The sequence below is a fragment of the Lipophrys pholis genome (assembly GCF_963383615.2).
Source record: "Lipophrys pholis genome assembly, chromosome: 9".
NCBI lineage: Eukaryota > Metazoa > Chordata > Actinopteri > Blenniiformes > Blenniidae > Lipophrys > Lipophrys pholis.
This window is the reverse complement of record NC_137639.1, coordinates 26,816,487-26,829,991: the sequence shown is the minus strand read 5'-3', so window position 1 is coordinate 26,829,991 and position 13,505 is coordinate 26,816,487. Positions and strand designations below refer to the sequence as shown.

Genomic DNA, 13,505 nt, shown 5'->3' with positions numbered 1-13,505 from the left:
GTATGTGAGACGAGTGAGATGTTTTTTCCTACTGTCCAAACCCTGTATTAAGTCAGTATACAGAGTATACATGCTGAAAATGTGTATATGTTCACAAACCGAAGAATTACCACTGAAAATGATGACAATCTCAACATAAAATGTTTTCTTTGATATTTTTACCATTTGCCTGATGGTTTGGTGGGCCAAACCAGATTTGATTCTCTTGCAGGCCGGTTTTGGCCCGCGGGCCTTATGTTTGACACCCCTGTTCTCAGGTAATATCGGCTAAATATATGCTGGTTTGGCATACTCACACACAGTTTGTTCACATTTTAAAGTTAGAGCAACAGTCAATGATTCACATACTCATGAGTGTGGATACAATTCTAAAAAATAATTTTTCTCAGACGTCAACATGTGGACACAACATGGAAATGAACATATACAAATTTAAACTTTGAGAAATCTGCCTCCGGAGAATCCAAATTGGTAAATTATCAAAGGTAGGCCTTTAAGAGCAGAGAACTTACCAGTCTTAACTTTTAACAGTACTGTATGGTATCTGCTGGTACTACCCTTGGGCTTAACTCACTGAATACTATTACACGGCTGTTTTCCACCCCACCCAACAAGACAGGCATATGTACCGAGAGGACCTTGTAAATAAGAGCAGAGCAAGGAAGGTGATTGGCACAATAACAATCTTTGATGATGGCTTGTTAAAAGAAACCATAATCCCTGTAGGGCCATGCTTCCCTGCAACACAACAGGACGGAAACTCAAACCAGAACTACTGTGGGTGGTCAGATACAGCTCAAAACCAAGTGGCAAAACAAACAGGCATGCAAGTTCTGCCGTTACTCTGTGTGATTGACTGTTTACCAACTAATTGTGAACTGGCTCACATTAATCTTCCATAAGAAATAAGTGTTTCAAACACAAATTGTGTCTTGGAATGTCATTTTCTCAGATAGTCTCGCGGAGTCGCATGAAGCCAAACAGAATGCTTCTGGGTCTTTTTAATCTAAGAAATCAAAGCTGGGTAAACACTGCTTTGGTATGTCTAATTCGTTCAGCCAAACTCCGGCGGTCAAGTTTCACACATACCGACACACATCTGGAGCACTCTGGGTACGTAAGATCAAGCTTGATATCCTGCACATGTCAAGGCAGCAAGAGTCTCTCCCAAGGCTCTGACCCTAACACTCTACAAATACATCACTAAGGAGGGGAGTGATCCCTGGGCTTCTGTCTGTATGGAGATGTCAGGATTCCACTCCGGGAGCCAAGTGCTTCAATCCACTTTTCCAGTGGGATCTTAAATAATATTTAAGGACATCATTGTCAGACTAAAGGGGAGTACTTACACTAACAACCAGGGGAAAACGTTGTATGAAGGGGCGGGGTGGATGTTGAACTTTTACTCTGATGTTCAGCGCATTTGCCCCGGAGAAAGTGCCAGATAAGCCTCAGAAATATAACTTTCCAAACCAAAAGCAGCATTGTGAAATGCCACGTCATTTGTTATCTCTGCCGTTCGCTGCAATGTTTTGATGAACTCATCTCGTGTTTGTTCTTTTAAGTGTTTTTGGCTTGTTCAAAACGTTCCAGTTTTCACTCAATAAGAATAGAGTAACCAAGGTAACTTTGACATGCAGCAAGAATGATAAAAAGTGTTTTCTAATGAAAATAACACCTCCTTTTCTGAAGTTCTAGGACACCAGTCATGTATCCATCTGAGTAAAATAAATGGATTTACCGAGAAAAACATTGGTAGTGAAGTGAGACAGCGGAGACAGGAGTCACCCCTGACCTCTCTTGACCCTGCCAGGATGTAAATGCACGGGTGTCACAGCAAGGGCTTCTGTCGCTTGTGTAGGGTTTCAACTGTCTGCCTTGTAGTATATAAACAGGATTAGTCACGTATCTCATCTGACATTAAGAGTGAATGTTTGCAGAAATACTTTTCCCTTGGCGCCTGGTTTAAGAACCGGGAATATCAAAGTTCTTCTTGACACATGCAAAACATTTCAACAAGTCCTGATAATGAGTGACCTCAAGACCAGGTTTAAACATGACAGCTCTTGGTATGGCAGTATCGGTTAGGCATCTGTCTCTACAGCTCTACAGAATTCATACAAACTGTGAAGATATTTAAAGTGGGATTGACATAATCCTTGATGTCAAGTCAGTAATAATAATAATTTTTTTTTTATATATATATATATTAAAGGGGGTCTAGAAGATTGATGGATAATTGGATGGCATCAACTTACAATAGTTGCCAGGAATTCAGATATCTAATGCTTAATAGCTATGGTGGAATTTGAGCTCTTGGTTTGTATGCATTAAAACCAGGTTCAAGTTTTAATGTGGGTAACTAAATATAACTTGATTTAATTGTGACTCAAGAAAGGCTGCAAAAAAGAATTGGCAAAAATCAACTATTTACTAATAATTGATTTGTATTTAACAAATTTCTTTCACTGCCTTTAATAGCGATGAAATACTGGAGGTGAAGTGGGGCCCCATCCAAGATGGCCGCCGCACCAATACATCCGCTCCAGCATTCTGTCTGTCCTGTGGCATGCTGGATACTGGTGCTTGCTTGTTAGTTGGTTAATGACAATAAGAGTGCCTGTGTGATGTGTTTAATTCAAATTAAGTAGCCGAAGCAGTGTTTTACACAAAAATCTTACTTTCGAGCTTCCATTCACCCTCACTCTGTGTTCTGGTTGTTAAAAAAAAGCAAGAATCCAGCCAAAAATAGCTGAGTTTAGATCATCAAACGGCAAGTTAGTTTTGCAATAGACTGTCTGCAAGTAATTCTGCACTAAATTCTTCTGTGGGGCAGGTTCCTCACTCATCTGTACCGATGTTTTCTTTCTTTCTTTTCTCCATTTGACCACATGATGCAAACAAATCGCATGCTCACCAGCTATTATCATGTATTCCGTTTCATAACCACCACAGCAATGTTTTGCGGTGGACTAAATTCAGTCCCAAGAATGTAGGATTAGAATTGTCTGAAGAGAACTCACCTACACCTTACAAAAAAAAGTTTGAAGTCAAAACAGCAGCAGGAATTTTGGCCGTCCACAGACCAGCACCAACAATGAGGAAGTGATGCAGTGATACAGCACTTTTAAAGCCTGTCATCGCAGGATTCTGGTCTGTTTACAATGTTTTGGTGAAGGCTGTGCTTAAGAGTTCAATCAAACCGCACCAGAGTTCATCCACAGAGCCACTTTGCAAACAGTCTTACAACACTCATTCAGTTCACAATGAGCTTTGGATCAGGGTGGTCAGAATTGAAATTACAGCTAAAGAAATTGCATTAGTATTTGTTTTAAACAAGTCAAACCTCATTCCATTGTTGGTGGTGTTGTTTTAAGAAATCATCCTTGTCCTTGGAGTGGGTTTTTGGGTCTGATATGAAATTAAGTTATATTTATGGTGCATGTGTTTATGAGTTCTGAACCAGTCCTATTCATTCAAATACTTTTTTTTTTTTTTTAAATTGCACCTCAAACAACGAGAGAGATCTCTGGGAGGGAATCAAATAAAAGGTAGAGTGACCTCCTGAGAATGTAGTTATGTCACATGGCTGACTCAGAGGATCGACTTTCCATCACAGCTACTCCACTGTTGCTCCTGGCCTGTCGAGTGAGTTCTCCTCATCCCCATTAAAAAACACTCATTTATTCAGCAGAGGACAAGTTAACGGTTGGATTTAGCTTGAGAGATGCCGGGAGTGCGCTAAAACCACAGATATGAAAGCCTCTCCTGATCTCCCTTGACCTCGGCGAGAGTACGACTCCACGGGTGTCACAGCAAGATCTTCACCGGACCGTGTACAGTTTCACCTGTCTGCCTTTCAGACCTACATCTGAACGGCGAAAGGAGAATAGAATAGGCCTATAGAGTCCTCTCCTTTTCCTCCTCCCTCCCCTCCCCCTTTCTTTTCTTCCCCTCTCTTTTCTTCCCGGCTGGCTAATCTCTTCTCAGGTTTAGGATTCCCAGTCCGGGCTCTTTGAGGAGGAGGAAATATGGGGTTGGGTAAACATCAGGGCTCTCACTGCGGGGATTACAACACCCATATATCACTGTGACAACTCTCTTTTCAGCGGATGACAAGTCGCCAGGACCCTGTGTGAGAGGGGATCCAATGACACTTCCTATCGCCACTCCAGATACTGATAGCGTATACCGTCACCGTTTTCACAACATCATGTCAGTTTACGAGGATCCAGTGTCAGAATATCCTCGGCCAACATCCTTGGATTGGTTTGAGGTTTTTCACACTTTGTCGCACCCGATGTTTCGCTTGTAGGCATCTTCGGAGAGGTAACAACACAAACGGAAAATGACTCTGAAGAAGTGCTTTGATCATATTTCTTTTCAGAAAGGCCGCTCTTTATCGGCCGCGACTCCATTTCACTCTCTCTTCCTAACCAAGCAAAGTAGCATGCGTGGCAACGTGCTCCTGGGTGCTATGTGCCTTTGCGGCTGGGCGTTCCTCTGAAAAAATGTGGAACCGTTGCCATGCTTCATTTAGAAAAAAAAACGTTTTACCCAGAAAGACACCACCAATTTCTTTGAGATGAACACAGTTCCATGTGCTCATGCCTTTTAACTATCGAAAGATTCAAGTTAAATTAGGCAACTGGCTTATCATGCCTAAAGTAATGGGTGCACCCAAGATTTCCTCACAGTGATGCATAACCAAAAGAAGAGAAGTCAGTTGTTCCTTACGCTGGCGTGCCGCTGATAACAACCAGTCATGTCGAAGCAGAAGATGAAATCATGCAGGGCGGAGCAGAAGACAACAGTAATTTATGAAGCATCAGCTTATACAACGACTTGTGTGAAAATTTGGAAAACACACGTAACGCTGATGTCATGACATTCCCATTCTTAAAAATCAATGGAAAGCATAAGGCACCAAACATTTAGTAGCGGCTTCTTCTCATGCAGTTTATACATTGTGTAAACAGCTTCTACATAAGAAGTGAAGCCAGAATATGAAGCTCTATAAGCTTGTATACTGGCAACAGATGCGGGTCAATGGTTCTTTGAAATTTGCAGTTGAATCCTGCAAAGTAAACTTGTCTGACTGAATAAATATTGTTCTTCGGTTTCCCATGACGGCCTGGCATAAATCCACTGATGCCAAGTTGCCTCTGAACACATTTCTCATAATATTTACTCAGTTTAGGCTTTTAACCACAATTTCCCGACACCTTTAGCGTGTTGTTTTTGTTTTTTAAGTAAATGTCAGCATCAGTTTTTTGAAGTAGAAAGCAACCTACCGACGAGATGCAAAGTTACATTCACATATATATCTTATATCACTTACCTGATTCAACTCGTCTCAGACTTATCTAATTGAAATACTACAGTTGTGATCACCTTCACATAGTGCTGCACAGAAGCTCGCACTTCTAATTCCTCCCAACTTTAGGGGAACTTAGATCCCAGCACATGACCACGTTTGTTAGGAGGTGAACTGAGACCTGCTTTCCAAACAGTCTCGGTCCACTCGTTTGGTGCACATCAGAGTTCGGACAGCGAACCTGATACGTGTGAACACGTCTTGAAACAGGCCGAGCAGTGTACTTCAGGTCCGGGAAACATCAGGCGGTTGGCATTAGTATTAAATGTTAAAAATGTCATAATTAAAAATATTTGGTGAAGCTCAGTGCAACTGAAGCACATTGTGATATGATATGAAGTATTGTGGGTTTTTTCCCCTATCACAGTCATGCACTGGCTTCTTTTCCTTATGTTGACTATGTGGTTGGAATCATCTCACCTTGAAGGATTTATTTAACATCCATGGGAAGATTAGAGGGTTCTTGCTAAAATAAAGCTTGTAGCTTTTAGATTTTCGTTGGATTACAGTTTAAATAAACAACACACGCTGTGGTATTTAGTTTCCTTAGCTTTGGAGCTGGTGCCAGGTATATTTTTGAACTTTCAGGTCTCAAGGTACAGCATATTTTCACATTTAACTAAAACAAGTCCCCCTTGGCTCAGATTTCACATTTAATGCACAAATATAAAAGTCTGAAAGAAATGTTGCTGAGAAACCTTTTGCGCCACACAGCCATGGAAGCTGCTCACGATGGTCAGAGTTGTAGTGACAAATAGTACATTCAACTTACAGCAGTTCAACACAGAGTCTCTTATCAGTTTTTCTCCCACAATCCAAATAACATATGATTGATGTCAGAATATTCATAGGTGTGAATGTGAGTTGGTAGGTGTGAATATTATTATATGTAGCGTTTGCATGTTCTCTCTGTGTACTCCAACTTCCTTTTAGAATCCAAATATGTGTGTTTAGGTATGAATGAGTGTGACTGTCTGTCGCTCAGTGTTTGCTATGTGATGAACTGACAACCCGACCAAATTTTGACAGTCGTCGGCTGGGAATTGGTTCCAAGCCCTGCAAACCCAAGTGGGAATACACAGCTATAGGCGATGGATGGATGAGCTTGAATCAGAGCATTTAATTGAAGTATTTAAAGATATATCCAATCACTGTCAAATTGGGCCATATTCATCTCGACTGTGGCCGACCGATAGATAAATGGTCAATAATTGGCAGTTGAATGAATAAACTTTCCGCAGCAGTTAGAAAGTAATATCTACAAAGCAGGAACATGCAAACTCCACAGACAAAAAGGCCTCCAGCATGGAGAGCTATCAAGTGTCTTCTAACTTCTTCAACACTCCAACATCTTTTGTCTTACTTACCAAACACATACGTGTAAAGCTCTGGACAGAAGAATATCAAATATTTTCAGTGTGTATTGGCACCTTTTACAAAGACATTCTGAGACCTCCAGAGAGGAAACACTAACTTTTTTTTTTTTGCAAAGAACATAAAATATAATCCAGATTGTTGTTGTCATGGGGGGGAATCAATATATGCAGCCAAAGTGTGAATAACTAAATTCTGTGGATGATAAAAATCAGTTTAGTGGCAAAGATTTACTGCTCAGGCCTGGTCTTTAGATAAAATATCCATCAATGTAAACATGGTGCTTTTTTTTGGTTGTATTTTGATTAAGAAGAAAAACGCTTTCAGATGTTTGTTGTTTAAAGTTGAAGAAATGAAGCAGGTTTCTAAGAAATTAATGAATATATAAGGCGAAGCTGACAGAGGAAGTGCTGGCAAGAATCTCAACAATTATGAATGAAGGCATCTGGGGTGAATGAACTTCATTAAAAGAAAAAGCAAACAAGTGATTCAAACAATGCCGTACGCTGGTGTTCCACTATCTCATAACAATAAGCATTTTCTATCTCGCCGCAAACTCCTTCCCCTTTTTCTCAGAGGAGTTGAACAGGATGACTAATTAACAGCATTAGTCTCCATATTTCTGAGGGAAACCGCGATGTCCAACATCCGATAGCAGAATCAAACTCACATGTGGGACAGCGCTGCGTTGCATGCCTCGCGATCCAGAAAACAAAACATCCCCTCTTAATTAGAGCGAGCTGTGACGTCAGGCCCGGCGCACCACGTCGTCTTGCTGACCGCAGAAGACACAAGCAGGTCTCCTTCAGCTCATTATTCATGTTTCATTTCACGGCGCTAAACAAATCCAACCTGCACAAGCATCCCCTGGCCTCCGGCGGCGCACAGACTTCTCCCATTGATTTGTGAAGTGATGCAGATGCCAGGAACCCTCATTCATCACAGCACTGCAGCCGCTGCTGAGCATCGATCACAGGGGATGTCGCATTCAAGGCCAACGACGCAGTGAATATTCAGCATTTCTCTTAGGTTCCTCCGGACATCTTGCCTCAGTGAACGTGATTTGATTTGATGGCTTTGGTAGCAGGAATCCTGAATTTCCCCGCCGTATATAATCCTGGGTCAGCTATAGATTTCAGTTCATCTACAACTACTTTAAAGACTCCAGGACACATTTGGCACATTTGAATAAAGCAGTAAGCTAAACAACCGTTCAAACATACTTCAGTACACAAAAATAACAATGATATCCTGTATGTCTTCTATATACAAACCTCCAATCGACCTCTCTAACCTCTGGGGCGCCACCGCCTCGGTGGGAATCTGCAAAATATTGTCTCACAGTTCTGCTGTCGCTTTGCTCGTCACATCATTTTCTGCTACGTTTCTATTGGGTGTTCGTAAGAAGACGGAAAGAAGACAAAAAAAATACTTAATTTACATTAACATTAACATTATGAAGACTATTGCATGTGTTTACTAAACCCCATTGTAAATGTGTAATTCCATGAAAGGCCTCCCTGTGGCGCAGGTTGTGCCCCCCTGCACAAGCTGCTCAGTACCTCAAGCACCTTTTCCATCCGTTTCATTCCTCTGGCATCAACTTCAAACTGCACAACACATGTGGTGGAAGTTTAGGAGCTGACATCCTGTCTTCTTTATCGCACAAGCGTGTCCACATTTATTCCCAAATGCACACAAACCGGTGGGTGTGCACACCCTAACACATGAAGATGAGCGATAAAAGACAGCAACCTCGCCTGAAGCAACAACAACAACAAAAAAAAAAAAAGGGTCTGACAAGACAGTGGAACAAGACATTTCCCATTCTGTTTGGTTTGGCATTCCTTGAATGTGCATTCCTCAGGAGCTCTGAGCTTAGTTGAGGAGGAAATATAAGAACATGGATACAAGACAAAGTTCTTACCTTTGACTGATGAAGCTGGATGCCATATAGAAGAATATTTTGGAGCTTAGCGCTTGAAGCCAGGTCCATGATTGCCACTGGTTCTGCCGCCCTCAGACTGACGGAAAGCTCCTCTGAACTGCTTAAATGCACCTATGAAAATAAAATCCACCTTGAGAATCAGACTTTAATTGCCACGAGCAAGGATCTGTTACCAAAGTAGGCAATTATAGCCGGATTTTGGAAATGCAATGACAGTATATTGTACAAGTTAGACGATCGAAAATGTTTCTTGCTTATTTAAGGTGTAGGGAAGATGAGAAAAGTCCGACTCGGCTATGTTGAAGTTGAACAGAGATTGGTTTGATGCACAGCCCTGTCTGAGGTTTTAATGACTTTCTAATTGTCTTATAAATCTTTAAGGTCTTTGGGGGGTTTTCTCTTTAATTATTTCAGGCTGATCCAGATGCACTGCGTTTGGTTACATTTTCATAGTGATGTAGTCAAGACCACTGAGTCCGAGACCGAGTCAAGACCAAGAACTTAAAAATGCTGTCTGAAGTCCGCTCTGGAGAACGACAACACGACCATGTCATCTTCTACAACACAGGTTCTCAAAGTATCTCACGTCATCCACCATTTTTAATCGTAAAACACTGACTAACTTAACCCAACTCTACTTCATGTTTAGAAGATTTTAAAGACAACTACAGCTGAAACAAAGTGCTGCGCATAAATAGACATAGAAACCTAATAACATAAAGTGAGAACAGTACCAATAAAAACAATAAAATGGCAAAAATAAAAACAGGAGCAAAGTCTAACGTGGGGTTAAAATCCAGGGAATAAAAATGGGTTTTAAGATTACTTCCAAAAATGGACAGTTAAAAGGCTGTTCCCGCTGAGCTTAAGTTTAGACCGGGGTATCAACAACTCACTTGAAAGGTTGTCATGTAAACGGGTCCTCATGGTCAACAATTAACATTAAGCGCATGTTTCTGGACTATAGAAGGGAATCAGAGGAGCCAAACTCCCCAGAGAAAGAACTTCATGTTCCCCTCGCCATTTTCTGTCATCCAAACTCATCATTGTGGAGTATCCTCAGAGTAATGGCTGTCGGGATCAATAAAAAAAAAAAATCCTAAATCTTTCTGTGTTGAGACACTTTTTGGATAAATATCATGTATGTCTGCAACAATTACAAATTTTTACAAGATGAAAGCTTTACCCTTCACTTTTTTCTTTTCATCATGATTTCTTCAAAATCATGCTGGGAAACGCTTCCCGGACTCCCAAATTCTGAATATAACTATGCCCCTCACACTTTGAAAACAACTGTTGAACACATATCAAAAGCCTTTACCGATTTCCAGAAGTGCGGCACTGACAGGGGCTCAAATTGAGATTTATTTGTCACCATTATTCCGTCATACATCCTTTAAAACTGTGGCAGTGAGACGCGAATAGTCAGGAAAATCATTCCAACGCTTGTCGAGACATCTGGTATAAACGCACAATTACTACATTTCACTCAAATATCAATCAAGGGTTTGCTGTCATCAACTGAAGCTGAATTTGCAGACAGATTATTCAGCACATTAGCAGGTGTTAAACCACTCTGCGTACTTCAGCACAAGCTTTTTGGAGCCAAAACTCTATGAGAATGAACAACAATGTAAAGACTAATTCCACGGGAATGTTTGTTTAAAGAAATATCTAATGAGCTGGGAAACTGTCAGTATGTCAAACGGATAAGTGCACCTCTAATTTGTGAAGCATGCAATGCGACATTGCAATTATTTATACTAGCAGAAAGGTATTTTTTGCAGAGTGCGGGTTGAAAGTACTAGCATTCCTGCACTTCTTAAACCCTCAAGAATTTCCAAATGTAGCATATTTAGAAGAAGACAGGACAGATCAGTGAGCATGGATTGCAACTTGAGCATTAGGAAACAACAATATTTCTAAGTACAGGAACTAAACCAGATGTGTCGATCCACTTTACCGTTCACAGTGGTCACACAACACGAAAGACTTTGGCTTTTTGCTCAACGCAAAAGGAAATAGAGAGAAAATGCATTTAACAATCGACCCATTAAAGGTTGAGGCAATAACATATTTCCATTAATAATTTTATTATAACTGATTATATCTATCTTTAATCCTGGAAGCAATGATTTGACCTTTTTCCAAAGTACATGTTGTCAGGGAGCAATCCATTTCAACCGTAATCAGCCATTAAAAGAGATTTAATATAAATAGTTCATGTAAAGAAAGAGTTGCACTTTTGTAATGATTGAAGGCCCAAATATGCTTCCTTTATGCATGTAAATTGGTACGTGTGTGTCAAACATTGACTTATGTCACTGCCTTCATTCTCTCACACGTCCTTTACATCGACGTGGTTTTTATTAAATCCATTCAGTAGGGGGCAGTATGGCATATGAGCTGCATTCAGAATCTGCTGTGTCTGTGTGTGCTTTACTGGCTCCGCCCACACATGCCCATCTTGGGAAGCGGAGGAAGTACTTCCTCTCATGGTGCCATGTGCCAGAGCAGAGCTACTTTGATTGGGACTGGCTAAACCCCCGATGACACTATATAGGGCTTCATTTCTGATTGGCTGGTTGGAGCAACACACTTTTTAAAAATTTAAACAAGCCAGAGAGAGCGAGATGACAGATTTTCCTCATTTCTGGGGCGTCATCCCAGGTAAGGAGACGCATATTACTGTTGGGTAACCATTAGAAAGTGAATTTTGCATAATATGACCCTTTTAATGAGCAATTTGGAAAAAAGATTGGTAGAGAGGCTGCAAATTTTAGCGTTGGGTGTAAGTCAAGTACAAACAAGCTTTGTGGCACTGCAACTGCAACCAGAATTTTCGCCCTGAACGATGTTCGAACGATGCTTCTCCAATAAGGTGCACATCTACTACACCGTCATCTGGACTGCATGTGGACCTTCTTAGTAGAGCGGACTAATCACAACCCTTCCCTCTTGCCTTCTGTGTTGCTTCCAAGTGCAGTTAGGATTTTTTGAAGGTTTGCATCAGGCTGTGCGGAGGTGGTCAGCAGCTATACAACACTTGAACATATCTTTCGCGTAGGTACTATAAATTGGGCTTCAGGTTTGCTAGAATGTACCAGTTGGAACTTGGAATTCCCAGTTGTTGGAATTGAATAGCAAAATATTTAGATTTCAAAACAGCTGCGTGTGGGGCTTTCTAATTTGCACTAGAAATAACTTGCACATGTACGGCTTTCAACTGTCACAAGACAATCGTTACATTATTCAAAGTTACAAATTGAGTAGAACTAGAATGCAGCATCGGTTCAACAAAAAAAAAAAAAACATAAATGGCACCATGATTCAAAGCAGAGCTTCCTAATATTAAAAAAGGCTGTGGACCACCTTTAAGAAATCTGAATTTTTCCTAGCGCTAAAAGAAATGGGCAGCTTCCCATGTCTGCTTTAGATTATAAGAAAGTGTCATATTCTGTTTTAATTTGATAAGTGCATATCTAATTTTGACGAGCTGAGAGCAGCCGATGCCTTGGACCGCCTCTGTGTTCTCTGGCTGACCCCCAAACAAGAGTCGAGGATCCCCTGCTAGGAACTACTGATTGACTCACACTATGCAACTCAATTAAAAATCTTACAATATAAGTTTGCAAACTGTTGGTTTCGAAGGAATAGTGGAGATTTCAATAGGAGTGAGCTTAACCAGACAATCACATGGGAAAAAAAGGCACCGTTGAGGTGGAACGTTTCATTCGGAACCATCTCGACTCCGGCCTCACTGCAGACACCAACGTGGCTCGGTTTCACTTTGTGGCTTGGTGGAGACACTCTCCTTAACCTGCCTCATTTCAAGAGTTGTCACGACATCTGGCATAAAGATGCAATTAGAACGTTTCAGTTGAATATCAATAAAGTAATCGCTGTCACCAGTAAAAGTTCAACTAAATAAAAAGTAAACGGATTATTCAGCACATTAGCTGGTGTGGAGCCTCTCGGAATAGTCCATGAGAATGAAAAAGAATGTAAAGTCACTTGAAACCTCAGTGTAATTGAGATAACATTTCCTTTTGTGGGATATAAGAAAGTCTGGAGTGACTGGAAATGCCATTTTTTCCACGATGGTAACTTTGACATGTGGCTTCGTGACCCTGTTTAGAGAACGTTTTCAAGTGAAATCAGAAAAATTCTGTTAAACAACTCTGGTATCCTAACTCCATCGTTTTCAGCGTTTTTGCCATTTCAGCATAAACGGACTTCATTTTGAAAACATTTCCGCATAAACGCAAAACCTTTTTGAAATTAAAACTCGAAACTTCAAACATCGCTGTGTAAACGGTGCCTAAATTCTGAGCTGAAAGATGACCGAGTAGGTTTACTCAGGAAACCTAATGTTCAGGAAACACTGGAGTCAGTGAGGCAGTGGTAATGATCTACTCATTTCATAAAATAAAAAAAAAACAGACATCAATCATCTGTAGTCGATACTTAATATTGTGTGAAAAAAGATGGTAAAACAAGAACATTTGTGTCTCTCTTTGAATACTTCCTGAAGGCCAAAACGCCTAAGACTGTATTTAAAAAGCCACCTTCATCATCCGGTCTGGTTCTTCGCCCTCAAGGCTTCCACAACCACCTCCTACCCTTCAGCCTCACATCCACGGATCACTAACATGTGAGTAACATGTAACCTGTCGAGGATGCACAGCAGGACACGTGTTCAATCTAACAACAGAGACACAAACGCTTTGGTGCTCAACCAAACCAGATTAGTCAAGGGCTGCTTCACATTTCTCGTAGTCACAACTTCCCAGACTGAGTTCACGT

General features: G+C 40.9%; 1 protein-coding gene across 1 annotated transcript in view; it reads right to left on the bottom strand.

The window, feature by feature from the left end:
• Positions 1 to 13,505, bottom strand: part of crppa (CDP-L-ribitol pyrophosphorylase A) — a 53,732-nt gene that overhangs the window by 13,843 nt on the left and 26,384 nt on the right. Inside the window, exon 9 of the mRNA XM_080470681.1 lies at positions 8,679 to 8,810. Within this exon, the coding sequence (XP_080326807.1) occupies positions 8,679 to 8,810 (132 nt within the window). The remainder of the gene's footprint in view (positions 1 to 8,678; positions 8,811 to 13,505) is intronic.